At 41.4% G+C, this 27,638-nt stretch overlaps 1 protein-coding gene across 1 annotated transcript; it reads right to left on the bottom strand.

The window, feature by feature from the left end:
* Positions 1 to 73: 73 nt before the first annotated feature.
* Positions 74 to 25,445, bottom strand: GPR137B (G protein-coupled receptor 137B). Its single transcript, XM_071432354.1, has 7 exons — positions 24,924 to 25,445; positions 16,188 to 16,237; positions 11,156 to 11,378; positions 7,196 to 7,349; positions 5,122 to 5,246; positions 2,146 to 2,270; positions 74 to 679 (listed from the first exon to the last, which is right to left on the bottom strand). The coding sequence occupies exons 1-7, from the start codon at positions 25,290 to 25,292 to the stop codon at positions 568 to 570; spliced, it is 1,158 nt and encodes a 385-aa protein (XP_071288455.1). The 5' UTR covers positions 25,293 to 25,445; the 3' UTR covers positions 74 to 567.
* Positions 25,446 to 27,638: the final 2,193 nt, after the last annotated feature.

Genomic DNA, 27,638 nt, shown 5'->3' with positions numbered 1-27,638 from the left:
GCCTCCAACTATCACACCACACTGAGTAAGCAGTGACATCCAAAGAGTAAATTGTGCTCTGAGAACATAGCAATAACTTGAAAAGACAGTATTTAATTGGGTTGATATTGTTTTCTTACAGGCTTTTATGTGCACATAAAAATTGCAACTGTCATGCATTTGAAAAATCTATTCATGTGTTTACAGTATATTGATCATAATCATGTATTTCTAACTATACACAGTGTAAAAATAAAAATACTTAGAAAATAATTATGCCATTTCACTTCATGAAATTTGCTCTTTTAAATTGAGCATAAAAATGATTAAATTATACCTTCTAACAACTCTATTCAAAGCCAAAATACCATGGCTTAGAACAAGGTATTAATTGGAACAGTCTTCAAAGTTTAAATCATTAGCTTATACTTCTCCTTGAACTATGAAAAGCTCATGGTAAGGTTCTTCATTTATGTGTGCATAGGAAAATTTCTAAAAACCAAAAGGTGAAGAAAAGTTGCTAAGCTTTGTTTTTCGGAACATTGGCTTTAACATTGGAATGTCCTAGAACGCTGTAGTTTATTGAAGTTAAATAGGGCTCGGCCGGTCTGTGTCCAGGGCTGGATCTTGTTGGAGGGATCCTATGTAAGCCATGAAGCTGTTGTTCTGATGGCTCCAGTCATAGTAGTCTGGAGAGAAACTGAGAAAGAAAATAGAAGAATTAGTGACTGGCAGATTGATTCTTTAAGCACCTACTTAGAGAATATGGGGAAAATGCAATTATGCAGAGATAGTTCTCATGCTGAAGTGCAAAAATAAAATAAGCCCCCAACCAGAGGTACAGACAGCTATCTATTTTTCTGATCTGTCAATTATTTTGGCCCAAGTATTCATTATCTATTTCCTGATTCTCTCAGTTCACTAAAGACCCCCTTCTTTCTGATTTGCTGTTCCAGAAGGTGTTGGAAAATCCCAGAAATGGTGCTGCTTATCCCTGCCAAGTCCTGGCACTGCAAGGGCCCTGTCAGAGATCTAAATCTCCCGTGTCTGTGTCCCAGAGCCCAGGACATGGTTTGCAGCTCTGCCATGCTGTCTTTTCTCCCATGAGCAGCATGACACAGTGCATGTGGCTGGTTTGGCTTCCACTGGGAGCTGTGCATGTGTTACCAGTGTGGCTGGCTCCCTGATGGCTCAGTGTGGAAGACAGGGTGATACCAGGCTGGCTCAAAGCCACCTCTAGCATTCTCCATGGGCCTAGTTACTATGTGAAAAACTAACTAATGCAGGAATAGGATGACTGATAACTGTAAATAGTGAGTGTGCAACTTTACTGAGCCATGGTCTAGGCTCACAGACAGTGACTACACTGTCTCACCTGAATGAGTGACAAGAACTAGATCTGGGTTACATTAATCTATTCATATCATAGTGTAGCTACAGCAACAGCAAAGGGAAAACACAACTGAGACTCCTTTCAGGGCAGGATAGAGTCCTGTCAGTGCCTTTCCTTCTCTGAATTGGGTGCTACCATTTTTCATGTGAACTGCTCCTTCCTGGACTGGAATCCTTTCCCAAACATCACACCTGTGCAGAGAAGACAGAATTTTTGTGCCAGTTCTGGGTTGTGTGGGATTTCAGCAGTTTGATGGACTTTTCTAAGCTTTCACCATCTGGGAACACTGATGCTCCCTTCATTTCAGGTCGCCCTCAAGATATTTAACCATGTTACAGGGCAGCCTAAGTTGAAACCTGTGCTGTCCAGCTTTTCCCTGCTCTGCCTGAGCAGGGAGACAGCTGTTTTTCTAGGCAGTCTTGCTCTCAAATTTGAATGAGTAAATGGAATTTCTGAAGCCATTCTTGGAAGAAATAGAGGATGAAACAAAGTTCTGACCTGAGTTTTTCGATGAGCAGTATATTTGTACAATTCTTAAATTATGTAACAATTTTCATTCTTGTGTCTTTATGGTGTCTACAGTGCCCTTGGACCCTCACATTCACTCAGTGCTGCCTGTCCACTTCAGCTTCCCCTTTTGCTTCCCCTCACCCTGCTGGGATTTACACAGCAATTGCAGCTGGACAATTCACATCCGTCTTCTGTGGTGTGTCAGAGTTCCTGCTCCTCCAGTTTCTGTTTTGGGCAGCAAGAAGTTCACTGTTGTGTCTCACCTGCCCTGTGCCCCCTGTGGTGCAATATTCCAGGCCAGATCATCGTCACTGTCGTATCTACGGGGATTGTCAAAGAAGTAAGACCTGGGACTGAAGCCGTGGCTTGGGACCATTCCTGCATTGGCCTGAGGGAAGGGAAACCTCAGTCAGTATTTGCAATATGTATCAAATAGCTGTTTATCAATTGCCTGGTGCCTGACTTCCAGAAGAAGTTGCTGCCAACTTACCTCACGGTTTCCAAAATAAAACACGCAGTTTTGCATTTGCTGAAGACAACTGAAATAGTTTTGCATTTACTGTTCATGTCTACCAGCACAATGATATTCATCTCAACAGCTTTTTATTTATCCTTATTTCATAGCTAACACCTGACCTTCTTCTGAAGCCACCAGTCTGCATTCAACCTTTCTGCTGAATTCCTGTCCATCCAGGACACTTCATGCTTTCAGGCAGCTGACCTGAAGTGAGCAATAGGAAGCAGCTGAGGAGCTGGAAAGGTATGGAATATCTAAAGAGATTTGATTTTTACCTCCCACATTGCTAACACTCTCTTCTGGTGCCTTAACTCCCTTACCACAGGAACTGATCATGTTGAAGCTTGGCATCCTGCTTAGTGAACCCACATGTGAAAAGTCCCTTAGGCCCTCACCAAGCAATTTCAGTATCTAATCTATAGTGAGGTTCAAATGTGCTGTGACGGTCAAATCCTGAGGTCAGGTCCTTTGACAAAACAGGGAAAGGAGTGTACATGTACCTCTTTCATTTACAAAGCATTTTCACTTTTTTTCCCCTGTGAATCAAAACAGAAAACATACATGATGCAAGAAATTTGTTTGATTCCAGAAATAGCACAGAGGGACATCTAAGAACCCACTGAGCCTCAACCACTGATCCACTGCTCCCATCCCCAGGGAAGAGGGGTTTGCTGTGCCTGTGAATAAGCCAGGATGACATCTTCTCTCTTAAAAAGGAGAGCAGTTTGGTCTCCCCCTTTATTTTATGTGCTAAATAACTTTGACCGTTCAAAGATGAAATGAGGATTAAGTGCATCTCTGTCATGCCCCCATTTCCAACATTTGTCTGGCAAGGCGTAGGGCCACATTCTGCTGTAAACCTGTGTAAGCACCAGAGCCAACAGACAGCTAATTCCAGGCTATAAGCACTGATTATTTCAGTGAATTATTTCATGTTCACTGAATTATTTCATATTTAAGTAATGCTGAATGCAAGATGCCTCTACTCAAACTTTTTGTTTCTGAAATCCCAAATGAACCTTGAAACCAAAGAACTATTTCTCAGGATCGTTTATTAAAAATTAAAGAATAATTTTGATTTTTACCTAATCAGACTGGTTGTTATGATTTTTTTAACTAAAGGAGGGTTAGCTTTAATTCTAACCCCGTGCTTTCTGGCCAAGTAGCAACCTACTGAATACATTAGCCTAAAATCCTGCGGCCCTTGATCTCCCTCTTGTGGCAACCTCACACTGAAGTTCAGTTTTCTTTTGCTACAATCCCTTCATTTTTTGTTCAGTTCTACTTATTTCTGGTCTTCCAAGAAATATTTGTCCCATGTGAAAAAAAAAAATCTATATATGACCTAACCCATGTGACAAATAATGTTTACCCTAAAAAAGTTATCCATAAAAGAAGTGATACTGATTGCAGTGTACAATTGCAGATACTGAGGCAGGATCACTGATTGCCTCTTCTGAACTGCATCTTTATGGAGATTTAAGGCTTTCTGCAAATTACAATGCAAAAATATGTTATACATGTTACTGCCATGCTCTTGTGAGGGAATACTGCCTGTTTGACTCCATTTGAGCTCTTGTTTGCTTAGGATTCCAAGCCTTCATGGGATTAGCTTTTCAAAATGAGTGATTAGATCACTTCCATTATTTTCATTCTCTCTGAATCTCCCGCACACTATCCAAACTTGGCCACCAGGTCTAGTCTTATTAAGCCCACTTTAAATTAAATGAGATCTCTCTGTGGTCACTTTTTAGAAGAACAGGACCTCTGGCCTATACTTAAAAACATTTCTTCTCTTTGCAGTTGTCCTGGTTAACTCCTAAGCAGGAGTGAGTCTGAGATGGTTTTGTCATAGGCACTGGGATCCATGGGGTTTCTTAGTGCAATGTCAGGTATTGCTTCCTTGTTCATCTTGGCTTTATCATTGTCTCTGAAATGTGCATGAGGATTTATTTATTTATCAATGAGGATAAAGCCCATCACCTTGTCTAGGTTATTCTGTTGTTTCTTTTACTTGTGTATTTACCATTTACACCCCTTTTGAATAATATTAGCTTTGGTTTTATTTGGCCTACAGAAACAGAGACATTACCTCAGTAATCCTAGTGAGGGCTGGTATTGCCTGTGTGCCTGTCAACCAGCTGACCTGGAGACATTGCCTACAACTACAAAAAAATGCTTGTCCATCTATTACCTCCATAGATATTAAGGACATTTATGGGGAATTATCCTTACAACTCACACTTTAATTTCTGGTCTTCTGAAATAGCCAACAAGTCAGCAAGTGCTTATTATGGCCACTGGTCTTTGACTTGGAAAAAATTCAACTATTATTTCATAACCCTGTTGAGCTGTTAGCACACAAGCATTTTCACTGCTATGTGATGAAAGATGCCAAGTTTGGATAACAAACAGCTTTTCCACCAATTCCAATAAAATGCTGCATTAACTCAAAGGGAAGTTGTCCCTATGCTTAAGAAAGCTCCTGGTTTTCTAGATAACCTGCCTGAGAACCTGGCCTTTCTTTCTGGATAAACCTGATGAATTTCTTTCAGGAGGAGTTAGCATAAAGAAGTGGGAAGTTTTGGTTGCTCTTATTCTGCCGAGGACACATTGAAAAAGAGAAGTCAGAATGTAAAGAAGCAAAAGATCCCTCAGCAGCTGAGCCCCTCAGACTTGCCTGGACATTACACTAGCAAATACACTAACAAATTCCACTTACTAGGTCTTTTGTAGGGTTTCGAACACGGAAGAAATACACAACCAAGGAAGTAGGCAGGAGCTCCCAGATGAAAAGGATCACTCCAAACACTATGTAACCTGCATCTCCCAGCTGACATTTCAGATCTGCCTGTTGAAAAGAAAAAGAGTAAAGTGTTTAAAAATAAAGATGGCAGCTCATTTGAAGGTGCAGGGGGCAATGCCAGAAATACCAGTCTGTAGAGCCAGATCAACCTGGCTAATGATTAAAGGCATACTAAAAAAATCAATATGCTATCTTGGGTACATGATTTCCCTTTCCTCCTCTTGCTATCTTTCCTTCAGAAATATCAGTTTAATGCAGGGATCTTCTCAGCTTAAAAGCCTGGCAAGCAATCACTTGATGAAGTGATCAAATTCAGGTGATGAGAAACTAGTTTTCCAGTCCCTTTCCGGCTGGAAATAATTGTAAAGGAACAATCAATGGTCAAGGGCATTGCTTTTAAAAATGAAAGGCTTGGGTCTGTTCAAATTGGTGCACATTCTAAGGCTGAATAACTCTGCTGGCACTGCAACATTAGCTGTGATCTTCTCTCTAGATCTCCACCATTGCCTGTAGCTACAGAGGGCAAATCTTGTCCTTTCATGTGTTTTGTAAAGGAGAGAAAAGGATGCTTCTGACCGGTGACCTGAGCAATATTACAGTACATTTATTGGGCTGTAATATTAAATGTGTCTTTTGAGCCTGGTACCAAATTGAGTGCCCACTCCTTCATTCCAGGCCCTTTACATATAGTTCAAACAACTTACCCCAAAATCCATGCAACCCTAACATCACAAGCCAGAATAGATGTTCAAAACATGTAGTAGTAACTCAAGGGCTAAAAAGCATTCCAGTGAGCTCCCAGTGAACAACCTCTGCCTCCAGAGGGCAAACAGGATCAAGGAAGTCTGGCCATACCAGCCCCTGTTACTCCAGACTGCAGGAGTCAGAGAACAAGTTGTCCCCTGCAAGGGGTCAGCAGGAGCAGCAGCAACTCCTCAGGGCTTAACAAGAGGGAAATTGTTTGATTCAGGAGAAAGTCAGAGCCCAATGCCCTTCTGCTGTAACCTCTGTGCTCTAATTCCACTGGCAACACCTGCAGTCCTCTTCTCTGCACTGCAGCAGAGGGCTGATTAAAGGTCCCTTGACAGACCCTACTCAACTTACTCATAACAAGGTCCTCAGGGCAATCCTATCCTACTCTTTACCTACTTCTTAATTAGAGTTTTACCTACTGCTCAACAGAAATTTGTTAATGGCTGCAGGTTTGCTTGGCCACCTGGGCAATACAAGGTCCTTGCATGGCTGGGAAGACTGCTTTGGGTCTGCAGGTGCTTGCTGATTGCAGGGGAGACAAGGGATTTTGAGACCAAAAAAAAAAGATACACACGATCCAGACCCTGGCCCAGAGCTGAAAAAATACTGGGACCTAAATACACTCTTCAAAGCAAAGAAAAGAGCTAGATACTGAAATTTATTAGAATTCAACAAAGAATCCCCCGCTATTTCCTTTAGAGTTTTTATTACTGTTAGTTTGAAGTGTAAATTGTCACTTGCAATTAAAGGTTGGGAAGAGTCAGAGCCTTATCCTAAAACAACAGAAATTATCATGCTAATTCCAGAATTAAAGTAAATAACCCCACAGCCCTGGATGGTGGTGGGAGATGTCATGATGTCTTAGAACTGAGCATTTCAGTGGAATCAAGTACTGTTTTTCTGATTCTCTAAGTACATTACAGTCTTTACAGTGGACACAATACATGTTTTAAGAAAAGATGCTCTTTCTTTTGACAACAAAATCAAGGTAAATAAAAGATTGATTTTTAAAAATTATTAGTCTTGTGGTTACTTTTTTCTTTTAGCACAGAGCTGGATTTTTTATCCTTATGCCAAAATGATCAGATATTTGTATCTCTGGAGCAAAACAATCTTCATGCCTTGAATAAAAGAAATAAAATAGGGTTTGAATATATTTATTCCTCTTGTGATAGCATTTAGGAAGTCAATCAACAGCTAGAGAATTAGGTTTTCTCATTAGCAAATATTTTCATACTTGCCTGATCTGACACGTTGTACCAATCGTAATCAAAAGAGTTGACTTTCTTGGTTTGGGAAAACGATAAGATGAACAAGTTGTAGCAGGCTCGTGAGGTATAAAGTAGTATAACAGTCACTCCTATGCTTGTCACCTGACAGACAGATGAGCCCTGGAAGAGATTTAAGCACAGGTTGTTATTCATAAGGGAAGTTGAGAACAACTTTGCTTTGCATGGACTTTGAGAGTTGTCATGCTAGTCTGTCTCATGCGATTGACTTTTTGTCTTTCCTTCTTTGGCTAATATATCCTGTTTTATGTATATTCCTGTATTTTATCAGCACAGTGGTTTCCAGGCAACAGTAGCAGTTCCAGCCCTTAGCAAGATGGGCTGTGACTAATTTTTACATTTTATTGAACAAGTGCTATTTTCAGAGCAGTGAAAACACAGAAGACCCACACTTGGCATGAGGTGGAGCAACAGAATTCAGCCTTCAGCTCTGCACGAGCTACAGAGCATCCTGTATCAGATGCTGGCTAGCATGATGCAACCTTGCATCTTTTTACAACTGCTTGCTTTGCACCAATTTCAAAAGTACAGAGCAGGTCATAACAGTCAGCACTTAAACACAGCACAGACAGGAACAGAACATCCTGCCTCAGCTAATGTCAACACAGAGGAGACAAAGTGGAAGCACAGCCTATGAGCTGAGCAACCATGGCAGGGCAGTCAGAGTGGCAGCTTGAGCACAAGGGGAGGAATGAGACTGCAGGGTGAAATTGGAACAGTTCCTAAGCCCTAGAGAGAAGACTGGACAAAGCAGGGGAAAGACCTTGATCCAGTGGGAGGATTAAGTGCCTGACTTGCCACTATGTCAAGTGGACAAGGTCACTGAGAGGGGCTGAGACATCAGCACAGGAGTTGTAGTAGGAAGGAAGCATGGAAGGAAGGAATTCAGGAGCCATGGCTGCAGGGATCTGTGTGAGTCTGATCAGAGAGGCAGGCAGATGTACAAAAATGGGACTGGCTTTGAAAGAAACTCCAAGTAAATTCTTTGTAGATGGCTCTGGAATAGTGCTTTGCACAGCTAAAGGAGGGAGAGATGGGTAAATGTGCTGTGTCCATTTGCAGTCATTTGCTTCTCTAGCCCTGTCCTCTCCCTCTCCTGGCAGAGATTCACACCAGGAGGATGGTTTCCTTTCATCTATGTGAGAGAGACAGGCTGAGAGAGAAGCTGCTTTTCCCTGCCACAGGACCTTTTAAATCAGTGTAGGAGACTGGAAAGTCTGCATCTTATTCCCTCTGCCCACACACTGCTTCCAGGTTTGCAGCTGAGGGTCAGAGGTTCAAAGCACTGTGGTTGGCAGAGCAGACACAGCAGAAGGGCTAAAGGAGTATCAGGGGAAGTCATCAAGCCACCATGTCCTGAATTCCTGGACTTCAGGAGACTACCAGGGCTGCAGTGCTGCTCACCCACGCTGTTGAGTATTAGCCCTGCAGCTTTATTGACCCAGCTCCTCAGTCTGCCCTCCCCGGTGAGCATAAGCTAAGAGAAGCTCAGGGAGTATCAGGGAGTATGAAAAAGTCTGTGGAAAATAAGCTTGCCTGTCTTCCCAGCAAAATAGCATTGGTTCAGTGAACAGCCAGGCTCCGAAAATACCCACTGCAGTCAATGTCTCTGAATTCCAGCTGATAACAGCCTGGAAACACCACCGTTCACCAGGCCATAACCTGCAGCCATGTCAGGAGTGAGCCAAGAGACTGCAGCTACTCAGGAACTGAAGCCAGATCCATAGCAGGCAGGGGTGAAAGCTGTGGCAATACCAGCAAGCAGGAAATGCTTTAAAGAGGAAATGTTTGCTAGGCACTTCTCTGTTCTCCTTCGATACTAACAAGTCAGTGGTGCTGTCATGGAAACTGAGGGAGAGAGAGCAGAGAGAAGCTGCTGACTGGCACATACCATAGCCCAGCTCGGTGGCATTTACAGATTGCAGACAGCAGAAGCAAAGAGCAGAACGGGGCTGGTATTTCCCTGTATAGATTTCCCTACATAGCTGTCATTCTTTAACAGTTAATAGTTAAATGTGTAGAGATTTAACAAATTACCACCCCAAATACAAAAAAGCAGATAAAAGTGTCCTGGTTTTGCTTCCATTCACTTCAAATGCTTCAAGTAAACTTAGTGGGTCGGTGAAGGGAGAAGGAAGCAGTGAAAGTAAATCCAGAGGAATCATTTTTCTGTCACAGACCCCTACAGAAAAGAAGGGGAGCCCCAAGCTGGTAGTGTGTCCCACCAGAGAACCAGCCCAAGGGCAGGGCTGTGCACCTCCTTGGCACTGGCACAGCCCTGGCACAGGGCACCATGATGGTTCCCCATGCCAGGTCATGGAGATGAATCTGTTTTCACATGTGGTCAGAAGATATATACCAGCAAATGGGAAATGCAAATAAAAGGCTGCCAGTACTGATGCCTTCCTACATGCACCACAGAGCATGCATTATCTCAACAGTATTCTGTCATATCACTGCAGAGAATGGATTTTTCTTCTCTAAATAGTTTTTTGGCATAACAGTAGCAGATAAAACCAGGATGTTTTAGTCACAGCTAGTTTCAGTCATCTGTATCCCGAAATTATGTGCAGTCAAACCCTACTGGAAGTCCTCAGAGGAACTCCCATCTCAGGTCAGCAGAAAGGAGGAGCAAATCACTCTTCAACTCCCATTTCCACATTCAAACTTTCATCAGCTGAGTGTTCTGTCCTTTCCTGTCTGCAGTAATGTTAGAGATCCTTTGGGCTTTGTGAAATAGTTTGGAGTAAGGAAGGTTGGGTTTCCCACAGAAGGAGAAAACACACCAAAACCAAAACCAAACTAAAACAGAACCAAAGCCTCCTTTAGGTTAACACTGCTTTGTTACAGAGATTTATGCCTCTCTGATTTGCAGCACAAGAAAAACTTTTCTTGCTAATAAAAATAATCCATTGCCAGTGCCCTTTGGCCAGCAAATGACAGGCTTGAAAGAAACAAAACTGAGCTGTGTTTTTAAATCTTCTATTCAGTCCTGAACTTTTAGTTGTTGTGCAGCATGGCCGGATTTGATTAAACAGGAAATGTACTTATTTCATCTGATTAGGTAAATGTAGAGAGGAATTCTATGTTAAGGTTTTCTTAATAGCAGTTGAACCTTAAACTTTTAAAGGCTTTGTTGTGGTAACAGCAATATGTTATTGGTTAAACTGATAATTCAAGATTTAACTGTCTTCTGCAAGTGCAAGGACTTTTGAAAGCCCTGTTTCATTATTTATAGATACAAAACATCTTCACTTATTTTATAATAAACACTGCATGCTTATGTGATCCCATCCAGCTCCTTGACCACTGAATGTGTCCAAAGATAAAAACCTACCAATATTTCTTTAAAGAACATCCTGTAGAGTAATAGGAGACACCTTTTAACCCTTTTCCCCAGCTGGCTAAGTTATAATGTATTGTCTTTTAAAACACATTCTCATTATCTATAGGAATATATACAAGAATATGCAAGTATATAAAGGGAGATTAATATTTCTCTGTCTGGCTTATCTTCAGCATGCTGCTACCTCAAACAGTTAGCTTAGTCAATGATTTGACAAGCTGAAGGATTTTGAAGTACAGGCCACTTCTATGTTGCAGTACTGAAATGAAGTGGTCTTCAGACAAGGGACCCAGAGAAAGCAGTGTCTGCTTGAAAAGAGCTGTGAGAAACTCCAGCCAAAAAGTTATGCAAAATCTGTCCCAAAACCACATATTTGGGATCACTGGTTCTAACCAAAAGCTCCCTTGCTAACATTTAATATTTAATTCATGTACTGAGCACAATGGCCAGCCAAGCGCAGGCTGTGAAGTTTAAGGCCTCCAGCTCTCAGGCTTTGTGGCTTTGCCTTGTACTGCCCTTGTATCTCAGAAGATACTTGAAAAGAACTGAAAATGTACCTTACCTTGGACTCCAAGTAAATGTTGGCTAAAGACATCTTGGAGATCTTATACAGGCAGATGGAGAGTGAAACAGCGCACAGCACAAACAATGTGTCATTAATTGCCACCCGGACAGAGACAATGATTTTTCTCTCTGAATTCTGTGTCCTCACCAATACTGCACATGTTAAATTCACCAAGAGGAAGAGGAGACTTATGAAAAAAGAAGCCAGGTAGAGGGGCAACCTGGGAGAGTGAGAAGAAAACAGTTTTAGCAACATTGTTCAGCAAGTGTCAATCATGAGCTGGAAGTTGCACTCTGGGAAATGAAATCTGCCTCTGTTGGGCTGCCACAGCTGACAGAGTAACCAGGTGCCTGAGCCAAAATCAAAGTGCTCCAGATTGCTGGAGAGATTAACCTAGCCCATTTCAAACCTGTTTTTACAGTTACACAACAAGCTCTAAGTAAAACAACTAATATCAAGCAGCAAAACACAGAAGACTGCAGCAGAAATTGAACAGCACAGTTCTCAAAAACAACTTAAAAAATACATGCACCTTCTTAGACCGTGCGCTTCATACACAGCACAAACCCTCTGCCTAATCACTCCCAGAAAAAAACCTCTGCCTGGAATGGACTGGTTTTGACCCTGGTTTTACTATACCACCACTGCCATGTAAAGCATCACTGACTGTTAATTTATATCATCAGATATCAAATTAGGGAAGTGTCTAACAGCAGGAAAAATCTCCAGATTACTGGTTCCCATCTCTGTCTCTTTTTCTAAACAATTTGGTCATGGTGAACCTCTTGAAAGAAACATCAAGAAATTTAACTATGCATATTGATTCTGGGTTGGCATCTTGCCATCTAGGCCGGGAAAAACGCGTTTACACCACCACAGAAGCAGACCTGGAACCGAAATGTGACAGACAGAAGCCCAGGAGTTGGACTGTTTTTATCCATCTGGTTCTTTTCCAACCTACCCGGCACTGATACGTACAATATAAGCATACCATGTAATCAAGGTATTACATGGTATGTAATTTTTTAATTTATTACTGGTTGTAGTTCCTCTTTATGCCTACACAAACCTGTGGGGCTTTCCATTAGGAAAAAAAAAAAAAGAGTATGTTTCCATTTAAAGCATTTGCTTAGTTCATTATCATTGCTGACCAAGGAAACTACTGATAAGATGCATAATCTGCAGTCACTGAACAAGAGGTTTTGGCCCAAGCTTTTCATGCCTGTTGGGAACTTTGAATTTGGCTGAAAACAAACATACAGACTGTCCCTGAGGAATCCAGTTCCAATTGTTTAACAATACTTTACCCAATGGGGATCTTTTCCTTTCACAGATTCATATTCTTTTGGGTTAGCATCAGTGCAGCTACAAAGCTGAAGCATAGCTGGCTTCCTTTCAGAGGGCAAGAAAGGAGGAATACATCTTTGAGGTATTTTAACTGTGTTACAGGGAGAACTGAGAGCCTAAAAGCTTGTGAATCAAAGCCTTTCTTTCCAGCTATATCTGGCAGTGAGTAAGGATGCTGTTTTTTCCTTGCCAGGCACGGAAATTCCCTCTCAGCAGGAAGATTGTGCTCATTCTTAACTTCCCAGGGCAGGGCTCTGTTTTTAGGATAAGCAGCTGGAGGTAGCTCCTTTAAACCTCATAGTCTAATGCAGGAAGCACTGCACTCCTGAAGCTCCTCTCTCACACGATTTCCTCTGCAATGGTGGTACATTTACAGCTTTTATTAGTAGCTCAGAAGCTACTTTAAATAGTGGTCACATGTCTTCCTTTCCTTCCTCTCCCAAAGTCCCATCTCCAGTCCCCTTGTGGGGGGCTTGTGAGGAAGGGCACACTCTTACATCTGCCTTGCTTGTGGGACAGAAAGTACATGCCTTCCTCTTGCTCACCTTGGGCAGAAGGACCCTCTGCTGCAGCACAGCCTGCATGCTGGCATGCAGCATCAAGCTGGCTTGCAACCAGCAAGGCTGAGAGGCTTCCAGGCCAGGCTCCTCCTCTGCAGACTTCAGCAAAAAAAAACCCAAAACCAAAAAACAGCAACAAAAAAATCCCGGTGCTTTCACACTCCCATGCCCACACACTCCCATATGTGCCAGGGTGAGCTGTCGTGGCCAGTCAGCTGTGTAGCTCTTCACACGAGGATCTTCCAGCCCCCATGATGTGGCTGGGGAAATGGCTGCCTGATTTGCAATGCAATAGAAGCATTGTTGCTGAATTTATGGAAATGCACTGATAGAGATGCAGACTGTCTCTCTAGGGGAAGGGTTTTAGGATCTCAGCAGATTAAAGGCAGAAAGTATCTTTACAATTCAACTACAAGAGCACCTACAAGGCATGAAGAAGCACATGGAGTTTTATAGAAAACAGAAAAGCAGGGCAGGAAAGGTGTTTCCAGATTGCATCAGTGAAAGTGCAAGTGAAAGTTCAAAGGCGTATTGTGCCTAATCCCCACTTTGGGACTAGTCTTTAAAGGAGCCTTGTGTAATCTGGTTTGGCTGGGGAAGACACATGTCAGGCTGTTCTGTTCCTTCTGTGTCAGGCTGAATGCACCCATAAGTTTTTCTTTGAGCTGAAAACAAAACCTCAGATAAATGCAGTGAGATTTGCCTCGTTTAACAAGAAAATCTGTTTGAAATTACTGTATTTTGTATGCAGTGTTTGAGGCTTGTGTGTAACAAGACATGCACACACAGCACAGTAAGCCTCATCCAAAAACCTGGTGACAGTAAGACATGCCCATGTCCAGGGAGACAGGCAGAAGTACTGTTTAAATATGAAATTGGACAGAGACTTCACCTTGAGCTCTTTTACTAATATTATAAAGGCTGTTCTGAATAAAGTTTGCTTAAGATTCTGGATCCCCAATAGGATTTATAGGATTTTTTTTGGCATCTGAAATGATTTCGATTTCTGAGACCTGTGTCAGTACACAGACAGAAGTCCTACCTCTCAGTTGCCCCATTTATGTTGCCATAATCTGTTGCAAAAATGGCAATACCAGGTAATAGGCTCTCACACTTAATAAAGAAAATGGAGGAAAAAAATGAAAAAGTGAACATTCAGTAATGAAGAAAAATCAGATTCAGTAAGTGCAGATTCCAGACCTGTCTGTAGGCCTTTCATCTTTCCATCATTTATCTCTCCCTCAGAATCTAAGCAACCTGATATAATGAAAGATGTCCCTGCCCATGGGACATGGGTTGGACTAGATAATCTTTAAAAGTCCTTTCCAACACAAGCTACTATGAAAGTCTGTGTTCTTTCACTAGCTTATTACAATTAATTCATCTGTGGTTGTGCACATATTACATAATTTCAATTGCCCTGTGTAAGATAGGAAATGAGGTCAGCTTGATTAATGTAGCTCTTTTAGACAAACTAACCACACTCATGCTGCAATTGAGATGTTAAAATACAACTGAAATCCCTTACCAACAGAGCTGAACAAGAAAGAAAAAACTAGGCCAGATCCAAGAGTGATTTGTCTTAGAAATCCAGTGGGGAAGAGTCAGGGTGGACGTGGAGCTCTCATGAGGAGGGTAGTCTGTGCATGAGTAATTCTAGCCACAGTACATTTGTATTTAGGAACAAAATGCTCCAAAAGCTACATGCAGGTTGCTAATGCAGTCACTTCATAGGCATTGACTAAATATCACGAGCTCCTGTGCTTCAAGAAAGACATTTTCAAGCAGTGTTCAGGAATAAAGCCTTGCCACAAGCATCAGTAAGAGATGAGGTTCAAAGCTTCTAGCTCTCACCTCCAAAGCCATGCAGGAACCTGTCCACAGACAGCCCTCCACCACCCTGAGCTGGCTCTGTGCACAGCAATCCTCTTTGTCTCTCTTGCCCATGTGCCCCATCAGGGGCAGCCTCATCTGCCCTGGGGGACCTGCCTGGGGTGTGCTCTGCTTGTCTGCCAGCCCATACTCCTGGATTTTCTTCTCACAGGAACCAGAGTGCAAAAGGGGGGTTCAAAGCTGCGGTTCAGCCTGGAGTCCACATTCCTGAGCCAGCCATCACACTCTGCATTTCCCATGTCCTCCCCAGCCCACCTCAAGCCTGCTCTTACTGTACTGCCCTTATACCAAACACAGTTCCCAAAGCACTTGTACAGATGATTGCCTCACAAGCTGTATGAAAAAACAGTAGGATAACAAATTTCTAGAGAAGGACAGTGATAATATTTGCCCTGTTCATACAGTACTATGTTCTCCTAACAGTCAGCAAGTGACAATTCAGATTGCAGTTTAAATTATTCTGTTTTCCTATCCTGAATTCATATTGTAAATTCTTTCTTTAGAATGGAGACAACCACTCTCTCTCTCCTCCTTCTAAACAGCATTGCCCAACTTTTAAGCATTGGCACAACCAATATTAATTTATTGAGCTCTTCCTGAGCTTTCTGGACATTACTGCCCTTTGGGGTTCTTTCAAATACATCCTGACAGCTTCTCGTCCACAACAAGATGCCAAATGAATCTCTCCACCTAAATGTAAATCTACCATAACCTCAGCTCTATGGAATCAGGGGAGGCTATCTGTAAGCTATCAAACACATCATGAAATTGAGTCCATTCTCCCTAGCTCTTTCTCTTCACAATTTGTCTGTCATCTTCCCAAAACTTTTAAGACTTCTATTACATTGACCTCACAGGTTAAAACTATCCACTCCCACTCATTCCTGTCAAAAAAACCAAAACATCACTCTGCTTCTTCAGCACTGGATCTGAATTTACCTAGTAAAACAAATGTTAAGAACCAATAAGCAAATCCCCAGGGTGGGTGTTTTCCACTTGCATTTGAAATATTTGCTTTTGAAATATGTGACTGTCTAAAAATGATCCCTGTGTTGAGAAAGGACACAGTCCCCTAAAGGTCATAGGAAGAAGGTGGCTTCAGAGCCATCATCATCAAACATTGGTATACAAATATGAATAGCTGAAATATGAGCATCACAAATTAGAAACTATGTTTCTCAAACAGTAGGGCTCTTCCCTCCCACATTGAATGTTTGCAAAGTTCTTACCTGTATTTCAGTAGCTCTGGGGAATATTTTGACTTAGCTTTGAAAATCACCTGCAAAACAAAAAAATATTGCATCAAACACAGTATACATGTCAGCAAAGAAAGACAGTGTGAGTCACAGCAATTCTGTCTCACAGGCCACAAGATATGTCATGACAGGTTTCATTACATAACGGATTTGCATGGATTGCTTGCCCATGGCAGGCAAGCTCTAAGCAAAGTACTAGAACCACTCAGCAGGTGATCAGATGCACTTGTATACAAACTGCCTACACTATTATTTTCACTTATTCTGGTTTAGGAATGGTTTAGGAATAAGGTCCTTTATACCAGTATTAACAAAAGGACCAATGCCAGCATAACCATACAGGGAAACTATTGTAGGGCTCTTGCATGACCTGACAGTACATGTCTCTCACACAGACCAGCTCACACCAGGCCAAATGTTCCCCTGAAGAGCCTATCATAGTAACCTGGCCTGAAATTAGATATATACTTTCACATTCATGTTGCATTGCCAAAAAGATACCATTGAGAGCCAAACTCATTATTTTACTCTGAGGTATTATTTGGCATCTGCTGACTGTCTCTTCTCTGTACAACAATACGTGCTTTTACAGAGGGATAGCTCATGCCCAGCAGCTGGCTTGCTGTACCAGAAAAGATCAAATACTGACAAAGTTTTCTGTAATGTAGCTAGGAGCCATCAGTCATAGTTGTTTAACCATCATCAGAAATTATACAAAAATATATTACCATGTTTTGTATCTTATTTATTAAAAAATCACTTGAAAGTACCACTGCTTTTTTACAAGCTAACATGGTTTCCAAACAAAAGCTTAGTTTACAAATGTTGCAAAACAAAAACTTAGTTTACAAATGTTCATTTACACCAACAACAAAGCACACTGGTTACAAGTACTATAAAAACCTCATGATGTATGACTTATTCTGGGTAGTTTCCCAATCATTTTCTCCTCAAGTTCTGCTATCTTATCCATTTACCTTGGTTTTGCATGCCCTTTAGTTATGTTTGCATAATATATTCTATGATGATTATGCTTTCCCAAGGAAATAGGACTTAAATGATCACAATATGACTGTAGACATGTGTCTGCCTGTCAGTCTCTTTATCTGGCCTCTACTAATCTTAAAATACTTCAGAAAACTGATGGGAAAATGCTTGAAGTATCCTTTATCATCCTTCTAAAAATCAATTACTTAAAGGAAAAAAGGAACTCTATAAATATATCTAATATATGTCCTCTGTCAGGACAAGCCTACATAATGATTCTACACATCACCCAGTAGGAGAGAGTCTGCATAGCAAAATATTGTAAAAAATTCTCCAGTTATGGGAACAACTGAGAGTCAATCATGAGACATAGATCTGGAGAAAATCAGGCTCAACTTGTTCCAGATCTCCTGGAACAACTTGTCATTTAACTCCTATTCACCATAAACAGCTGCCTTGACATGGAAATTATTTTTGTGATGCATCAGCTTGCTTAGCATTAGCTGAAGCAGCAGAGAACACGGAGTTTTTCAGCAAACTGAGAATAAAATTGAAAACTTGGGAGAAAAAAGTCTGTAAAAATATTCTGCAACCATTGATATTGTTTTCAAATAGATAACATCTCTGATAGTATCCCTTATTGAGGAGTTTTGTGATTCATTCTCCAAATTCCTGGATCGTGAAATCTCACAGGAGTTCAGGAAGAAGTTTTAGGTTGTTTTATTTACTTGCTTTTGAAAGGAAAGGTACAAGGGGCTTGCAAATATTCTGCACTTCTGCTGTGCATAAAGAGTAGCTGTCACTTTCAGAGAAGGGATGAGGTTCAAAATACTTCTCAGATACATTTTGTACAAGATTTATTGCCTACCCTGCTTATTCTGGAAGGGAGGGAGGAAGCAGATTCCTGACCTCAATGAAACTAAACGAGTAATCCTTGTCTCTAGGGTCATTCCACAATCCTCACCTATTGTGAGTATCACTTATACACATTCTACCATTAATTATGACACCTTTCAGGAGTTGCACTGAACACAAGAGTTCAGAGCCTCTGCAAAGAACTTCACAAGACAAGCAATTTCCAGTGGGCAAGGAGTTGTTCTGGTTTCACAAAACCTAGCAAATGTCAAGTTCCTAAATACCATCTCCAGTGGCTCCCCAAAAATTATCTGCTCATCCCTCTTAAGTCACAAGGTACTGCCACATAAACCAATCCAAGACCACTGTCCAGCAAAATCTCCATGGATAACAGGTAAAACCAAATGTGATGTTCCTGTTGCAGATCCAATGGGATCTCAAGATTCAAGATCACCAAAGCAGCTGTTACTGTGGTTCTGCATTTGGTGAACCTGTTCCAGGTGATACATGTTCTGAAATTTTCAGAGCAAAATGACCATTAAGAAAAAGAAATAAGTGCTGTACCAAAAAAAAAAAAAAAAACCAAAACAAAAAAAAAAAACAAAAAAAAATCCAAACAAACCAAAAAAACCCTACAAAAACAACCAAACCAAAGCAAGAGGATGCTACATAGAATGAAAGCTACACTTTAAGGCATGGAGAATTCTTACCAATTCACTGCTAGGCAGGAGCACAGGCAGCCAGATTCTGCCACCTTTGCTTAAAAACTGATGAGGCTTTAGTTCATGAGTAGCCCTGCTGTAAGCAATGGGATTGTCACAGAATAAAGGGTTGTTCAGTGGGAGTAAGGATGTCAGGAGCTGATCTCAATATACCTCACATGTGTGGGTGCAGCTTTTTGCTTTTAGCATTTAGCTCAAGAGCCTGGTTGCTCAATGGCCCCTCCTCGCAGCAGTGTTGAGAAAACTTCCAGTCAATATCTGAGTCATCTAAGTAAGTCTTCCAGCAAACCAGAGCAAACCAGACTATTCCTAAGAATAGACTAAACAGCAAACAGAGAGCAGGCTGTTTTAAAAAGATCTTTCAGAGAGGCCCAAGATGAACATGGAAAACGCAGTGAAAGTCCTTGCTAATTTTCTTATGTCTAAAGGGTTACTTTTTAGACGTAAAAGTATTTCCCCTTCTGCTTGTTCTTTGAAGGAGAAATATCCTGTTTTGACTCTCTGTTTCTGCCAAAGGGTTGGAAACCTCAAATGAGATTCTCACACTCCCTCCTCCACTCCCCTGAGGTATATGTCTGGCATATAAAACTGCAGCAGTTCAAAAGGACTCCAAAAATCCCTTCAGACAGCCAGAGAAAATTCCCATTGCACGAACTGATGTAAACAGCTGACCTTAGAGACATTTTACCAGGCCCCAGGAGTGGGGATGGCATGGGATCCATCAGCAGCTTGGCTGCAGACAGCTCTGGAGAGCTGCTGGGCAGCAGAGCAGGCAGACTGGGCCAGGCTGTTGTAGGTGATGGGGGTTCCAGCTAATCGGGAGCCACTTTGGCTCTATAAGTATCAGTGAAACAGCTGTCAAAGCCAAGACAGATATTCCCAAAGCAAAAGGAAAATAAAATCTCCCTGGAGCAATTTTCCTGTCTGTGCTCTGATTTAGCTGAACTGATGTGATGACTGGCACAAACCTCTCCTGTGCTAGCTGATCAATTCACTTTTACAGGAGCTGCAGCTCAGCTTACCAAAAAGCCTCAGATATGTGGTAAATGCTTGCGTATGTCTCAAGCTGGCCCTCGGCACAGGAATGAAGTTCAGCTTTATTTACCACTTCTCACTTCAAAAACCCTATAAGAACAATATCATGCATTTTTCCTTCCCAGTTCTTTTCATCACAGTCCCTCTCTCCTTCTGTCACACTCCATGCAAACTTCCCTTTGAAACCTGAAAATAATGCCACAATCTCATCATCAGCACATGTACCTTTCTTCAGCTGTGTATCTTTCAGTCCCAGGCCCACCTTCCCCTTCCTCTCCTTCTTCCATGTTCATTCTTTTATTTGGATCAGATTTCCCAAAACAGGCAAGTTTTCCCTCTACTCTCTAAATTCTACACAGCTTGTAAGGCCTACAGACATGGGCAATGTGACTCACTACCATCCTCAGTCTTCCACAAATTGGTAAAAATAGTCCTAAAAGGACAGGGATGATTGTGGGGGCTGACAGCTACAGTAAACTTCCAAGAGTAGCTTTCCTATCAAATTATTTTCTAAGTCAAATGACCTCATCCTTCATGTCAGATACTGACAGCCAGCCAACCTGCAATTGCAATTTGTCTTCTGTAGATACAATAGTAAGGGCAACATTTTACAGCAAACATATTTGCTAATGCTTTACCATATGTAGTTAGACTCCTGTGTAGTTCTATATACATCTAAATCTTGTTTTAAATTAATAATAAGCTTTATAAGATATGATTTATTAATTTTGGCTAAAAAAATAATCCAAAATAAAAAGCCCTCTCTGTTCTCTGACTGGTGAGAACTTTTGAAATGCTATCCTCAGTAATTAGAGAATGAGGAATTTTCTCCTCCCAGAGCTACCATTTACTCTGGTTCCACTGAAATACATGAAAACTTTCTGAAAGCCTTGTGCTGTTTTTACCTTACCCTGCCAGGCATGGCCAGCTCCCCTCAGAACTCTCTTACTCTGTACAACTTCTCTTCATTTGAAAGTCCCTGATTTTATCAGCACTGCCTGGGAGGCAGGGTAAGTTTCTCAATCCAGATGCCAAAGAAAAGGGAAGATGGTTAGGGAGGAGGAAGGAGAGGTAAAATCTGCCTACCAGCCTTCTCCACCCATACTGTCTCACAGCTCTTTAGCTCAGCACTACTTGTCCTTGATCCTGGAGAAGTTCCCAACCTGATGACAAAACCTAGAGCCCACACAACTGTTTTCTGTGCCTGGCCACAAGGGATGCCTGGGATTTTCAGGGAAATTTATAGCTCATGGTCTTTGGCCCTGACCTTGTTCTTTGAGACTGTAACCCTCCATCCTAGCCTCTCTCCTGCTTCATTTGTTTTCTGTTCCCCAGGGAAATGCAAAGCCTGAGCAAACAGGACAAAGTGAAGCAAGTCCTTCTCTCCCACCCCTCACATGCACCAGAAAAGGCAACTTATTTTTTTTCCCAGAGCCTCTTTACTCTTTCACTCACAGCACTAACTGTAAAGCCTGAGGACTCATCTCAGTGTCCCCTTGTCAGGGACAGGGAAGATTTGAGGATATAAATAAAGAAGTGTCCAAGTCCTGAAATCCTCACATTTTTCATTAGCCTGGGATGCCTCACTGTGGGATCCTCCACTTCTTTCCCTTTAAAGTGGAAAATATGTTATTTATCAGAAAATAAAACATTTGAAGCTGCATGTGTGAGGCAAATATCTCTATGAGATTTTTGGTCTGGAGGTGGAAATACACCTTGGCTCCCTGTGTGGTGGATCAGGATCAGGGGGCTGTCCTGTTACAGTGCTGTTACTTGCTGGCGTTGTGCTACTGTTTTACAAAAGTGTCACTGGATCTCATCTTCATTTGAGATTTATTTTAATGATTCCCAAGTAGGCAGAGGGCTTCCCCTCCTGAGAGCGTAGATCACACTATTATTTTTCTTTAGAAGGAAATCAATACAGACACAGGATTAATAAATTCTAATACATTTACTTATTCCATTAAAAATCATATTCATTTTCTCCAGTATGGAATCTCTGAGAGTAACCAATATTCTATAAGCCTTATCTGCAGCACCCTTTCTACATGCCCTAAGTAGGGTATTACAACTGCATCAAAGGACACTGAACTTGGCTCTTAACCCAAAGATCCCATTTTGAGTCAAAACTATTTTGATTCTAACTTCTCTTTTGTTCATAGTTTCCCTGCTTTAGCAACCTGCTCCAACACACTAGAGGTTCTTCTGCTGCAGCTGCTGATGCTCAAGTCTGGGGACAAAACTCTGCTGTGCTGATGTCATCAGGGTTCAATTGTCCAGCTACACATGAAACACCCCTGAAATTCCCTATGGCTTTGGGATACCTATTAAAAAAGAGAATAGTTGTGGCTAACTTTCCATCAAGTTCAAAGGTGCTTGTTATTTGAAAAATGCCCTCTGGCACTTGCCAAATGAGCTTTTTGTTTGGCCAGGAGGATTTGCAATATTTTTTAACCACTTTTTTTCCTCTCACATCTACATTTATCAGTTTCCCTAGCGGTGCTACATTTAGGAATGGTAGGTGCTCTACAGCAGATAATAAAACCTACAAATTCCAGAGACCCATGGGATCTCTTCCAGTGCTCTGTACCTATACTATACATTTCTTTCCCTCTAGCTAAGCACCAGTGAAATAGCAGGGGTTTCATGCAATGAGACACAGCTGCAGACCCTTCTTGCCTGTCTTCTAGAGAATAAAAGGATAAAAGCTGTTTCTAAACAGGTCTGTGAAGTTTTAAGCCATTACTGAAAACAAAATTTTCTCTCTCCACCCCTTTCACACTAGTTCTTGCTTGTCTACTGTGGAAAGCTAGATGTACATTATATACAAGATGCTGAATTTCAAGCCAAACCACCTTTTAATGGTTAGAAGTAAAGAATTAATAACAGTGAATTAAAAATACATGCACTTATTTTGTCATGCGTTCGTAGAATGGCTGTGCTTGTATTTCTTAAACCTTTGTTTCAGGTGGGGAGATATTTGAGATTAAATTTCACTGACTGCAACTAGCTCTAGAGCAAACAACAATACTATTCTTAAGTCTTTCTACAGTGGCCCAAGGTATTTAAAGTTTATGACGCACATCACAAACTCTGAAAGTCCCTTGCAAATATTGTTTCAAAAGCCTCACAGCAGCTCTTCAAGACAGGTAACTATTCCACTCTTTCTCAGAGGGGCTCAGAGGAAGATCAGGAGAACTCAGAATGACAAAGCAGGAATTCTGTCTCAAAGGCAGAACCAACAGCCTTAGCTTTTTTCTGTTTTCAACCACTGACTTGTACTTCCTGCACGCTATCAGACAACAATGCTAAAAATAAGTGAAAAGGACAAATGTCTGCATTCTGTGTGCTGCCTTTTCAGATCTTCTTCAGACAAAAGGAATGCTACCTGCAGCACTAAGCCTCCTGAGTGCTGACACTACTGCACAGACTGCTGTGCCCCCCCTGTGCTCCAGCCCAGGCTTCTCTTGGCCAAGAGCCAGGATGCTGCATTCTGCCTCCAGGCTTCCACAGCAGCCCCACATGCGTGTCTGAGGGAAGAGTCTGACCCCAGGCTGTGACTTAGCCCCAGCACTGTGATGGGGTGGACTGTGTGCTGATGGACATTTGACCCTGCAAAGCTGCACAGTTATCAAATGACTCTCACAATAGCTATGGGATAAAGCATAGGTAACCATATGCTTGAGCTGGATTTGAGTAGTATGCAGATGAAAGGTTCTTGTAATCCCTTAATATATCTCAAGTACCAGGGAGTGGAGCAGGGTGAGTTAGCAGGCATTTCAGACACTGAATCCATGAAAGCAAACCTAAGCACAAAACTGGGTATGTGGTTCTAAGTATTTAATACCCTCTACAACTCAAGTGATCTTCTTACAGCTGTCATGCTTACCATTGCTGCTTTTCCAGCTCTGGGATAGCAGCCCTTGCATGCAGCCTGATGTCTCCAGTCAGGCTGTTCAGAATTGATAAGGCCTGTCATCACTACAGAGCACTGTTAAACGCCATGGGGACTACAGAAGCACCAGCCCCAGGCACCCAGCTGGTTCCAAGTGGAGCACACAGCAACACCCAAAGCATCCTGAGCAGTGCCTGGTGTGCTTCAGGGCTGGCTGATGCTCTCCTGACTAACTGCTCCTGCACTGGGAAAGTGGACTTTGGTCAGGGCCACATGAGTGCAGGCTTGGTATCCTGCTCCAGGTACTGCAGTGGGATTGAGGAGGTAAAGAATCAGTCTCTGCCTTCCTGCAAGTTTCCTGTGAGATCTTAGGCAAGCCCAGCAGCCTTTTTTTTGTCTCAACATGCCAATATCCTGTCCTTCAGCAAGATCACCATGCTCACCATAAATATTTCCAAGCAATTCTAGCTGCAGCAACCTGGAGCCCTGTGCAGCTTGACTCATCTGACTTCTTAGATGTCCATGGCACAGATACACTCTAAAGACCTCTTCCTGAAAAGGAGACACTATTTCCTTTACTCCAATATACAGTGAATTTACCTTTACATCAGAGAGTCCTTGAAATAGAGAGTGTATCTGTGCACAACACTTAGCAGTTATTGAACAGAGTCAAAGCTGTTTGTAATACAGATCCTAACAGGAATTTAGGCCCACAGTAGTTTTCCATCAACAGTTTCGATTGTTATACACATAATAGAAACCTCACTGAGAAATGTCGGCCAACTTATGAAAAAACTGGAACTGGGGGTTTGTTGCAGGCAAAATCAGACATTACAATTCTGACTGCACACAGAGATCAAGTCTGGTAAGATAGGGGGTTCCTAAAGTCTAATAACAATAATAGAGCATAATAATAAAATGACATTTTGGGTGTCCAAATTCTAAGCTCTCCCATTTTTTCTCCAATCTCTGAATTATTTTTATAGACAGTAGACGTGTTAATTTATATTCTCGCAGTGATCACTTCAGGCTCTGGTTTCATTATAACACTGATCACTGGCATATAGACCAGAAGTTAAAGTACCCAAATAAACAATTGAAATTTGCTTTTTGCATTGCCAAGGTACATTTGTAAATTACATTTTTCTCATCACGTTCACATAATAAGACTTTACCATTCAGCTAGATTTAATCAACTAAATATCTATTGCTTACCTGTGTGAAGTAAAGATTCATCAGGGTCAGGGTGAAAAACTGGAGGCAGACTGGGAAGCAATAAAGAAGCCAGAAGATGAAGGGGCTGAGAGAATTTGCTGTGACAAAGTCTTTGAAGTAAAATGAAAAGAGCACTGTCCTAAGAGAGGCCCAAAACAGGCACAGAAACAGAAAGACAGTTTGGTAACTGAACCTCTTGTGCCTGTAGTGAAGGACCAGCCAGAGCTGGACGTAGATGAACACAAAAAGCAGTGAATAAAAAACAGTATATACAATGGTCAGGCCCAGCTTCACATACGGAGGGACAGCTGGCGTCAGGGTCGGCGGAAGGGTGTCATTTTTCAGTGGGTCCCACTCAGGGGCCTCCATTTGATATCGGGAATCGTCAGAATTATTTAAGTTTGGCTGCCGCTGTTGCCTCCTCCTCCTTCTCCTTTCATCTTCCTACAGCATAGGAATCAAGAAAATGAAAGAAAACAAGCTGCACTTCCTCTTTGGCAGCTCACTGTGGGCTGGTAGCACATGATCACAATTCAGAATGATTCATTAGGACTGCCTTTGTCAGCAATTGGCAGGGAACAGCTCAGAAAGCTGCTCTTTGCTGATGTCTCTGCACAAATCTTTGCCATCCTTAAGAAACAAAGAAATCCACCAGCCCCTGAACGGTTTGCTGCTAATTTTTTTCCTAAGGAAAATTATCTGGATTTTAAATTAGTTAAGTAATGTTCTATTTTTTACAAGAAACAAGTACCTGACACTTTCCCAGTGGCAGACACATAATATCTTTGTAGGATTTTTTTTCTTGTTTCCTGTTTAACAAGTACTTCATTTAGCTGCATTTTGTTAGAAATCATTTTAAACACCTTCAAATACTCCTGAAACTCAAACTGCTGTATTAAGCTGCAACAGCTCAGCTTGCCATTGCAGAAAGCTTTGTGTTTATAAAGAGTTACACAATTGGCACAGCAAATCTAATATATTCAGTTTCTTCTTTTTCTTATAAGATGCTTCATTAGAATAGGAGAAAAGGTACATCAGGACTTCCAAACCTAGCATATATAGGAACAAAATAAAACCTCCTAGAGATCTAAATTCACCAAAGCATACATGCAGTTACAGGTTCTTTTCTTCTTGGTTGCTTTTGTACCATCACTCTGGAAACAGCTGACCGGCCACACCTTCTCACAAGTGTGCAGATATGCCCTTGGGATGAAATCTATAAATTAATAGGTGCTATGGCAGGCTGATGGGTTTGACTCATGGGGGTGAGAACTGAGAACTGAAACTGAGCGGTTTAGACATTTGTAGTGTGGTCAAAATGCTTCATATATCTCTAGGTCATGTACAGCGCCATGTACCATACAACAACAAGATTTTAAAAGCTACTTTGGTTATGACTGTAGCACTGACACGTTTTTCTCTATCATTTATTGTAAGCTGATTGCAAGAAGTGCTTATTACCTGGACCAATCCCCAGGGAAGACCCCATATGTCTGGTGAGCAATGAAAAAAGATTTCTGTAGTGGAAGGGTCCATGTAATAAACTAACACACTGTACATGATATGCAGAAATTGACACTATCAACAAAAATAGTGATTTCCATTATTAATGCCTTGCACTAAGAGGAGTTCAAAACTACTATTTTGTTGAAAAAGACAGTTATCATAATTGTGCTTATTAATATAATAAAATATATAAAAGTTTGCATATCTATTTAAAAATATCTCAAAGTGAACCCCATTCTGCCCCAGAAATAGCCATCCTCAAGCCTTAAAGCTCTGTTCCAAAATCCAAGGTTAGGTACTGAAACTTCAGCAGTTTGATTTTCAAGGTGCTGAGTAAACTCAGGTTCCATTGACTGCAAAAGGATTTGTGGGTTCTCAATGCTTCTGTAAATCTAGTCATTGATAAAAGTTTCTAGATATGATTTTAAGACTCTTACCAGGAGCAGGCAGCCTTGAAAATCCCAGAAAAACAGCTTACAGAAGCAGGGTGATACACAGCACTGGGTGCTGGTTGATTTGACTACATACAGAAATGTACAGAACACAGAGTGAACATAGGAGAGATGAGAGAGGCTAAGAAATGCCTAGGCATTAAAAATCTTGTACATGTACAGAGGTTAGAGCTTGCAGAAAAAGAATTATATGGCTTCAGTGCAAATAAACTTGGACTTAGTTTTGAACTACCACATGCTCCTAGATCCTGCATAATTCCTGGGGAAAAAAAAAAAGGAAAGGAAAGGAAAGGTAAGGAAAGGAAAGGAAAGGAAAGGAAAGGAAAGGAAAGGAAAGGAAAGGAAAGGAAAGGAAAGGAAAGGAAAGGAAAGGAAAGGAAAGGAAAGGAAAGGAAAGGAAAGGAAAGGAAAGGAAAGGAAAGGGTAAAATAAAGAGTAAATTTACTCAATACCAGGGTAGGACACAGAAAACTGACAGTTGCTGAAGCAAGTTTTTCAGAGAAGCTGTCTGTACTCAGGCTGTAATGTTCATTAGGAATAGATGGTGGGAGGTAAAAGGCCTGAACAAGAGTTTAGAAAATATGTAAAATATTTATAACAAATAAGACACAATAAATTATATTTCAATACATACTACAGAATGCTCCATCTCCCAGATCAGGGAAAACATCTCCCATATATTGAAACATACTTCCTCCTAGCAGACAAGGAAAACAACCTCCTAGCCTTCCTAGTTTCACTAGTAGGCCAGCCTTGT

Source organism: Agelaius tricolor, unplaced genomic scaffold (genome assembly GCF_023055355.1).
Source record: "Agelaius tricolor isolate 1412-34295 unplaced genomic scaffold, bAgeTri1.0.p SCAF_1, whole genome shotgun sequence".
NCBI lineage: Eukaryota > Metazoa > Chordata > Aves > Passeriformes > Icteridae > Agelaius > Agelaius tricolor.
Note: the sequence above shows the minus strand (reverse complement) of the source record. Positions and strands in the feature narration are given on the sequence as shown.

Bases quoted from the DNA above. Each gene is read 5' to 3' on its own strand.
- GPR137B (XM_071432354.1), bottom strand. From the start codon at position 25,292: ATGGAGGCCCCTGAGTGGGACCCACTGAAAAATGACACCCTTCCGCCG. The intron at 11,379-16,187 runs GTAAGAACTTTG...TCACTCTCCCAG, and splicing joins CCAGAGCTACTGAAATACAG to GTTGCCCCTCTACCTGGCTT. The intron at 680-2,145 runs GTGAGACACAAC...TTTCTTTCTCAG, and splicing joins CCACAGGGGGCACAGGGCAG to TTTCTCTCCAGACTACTATG.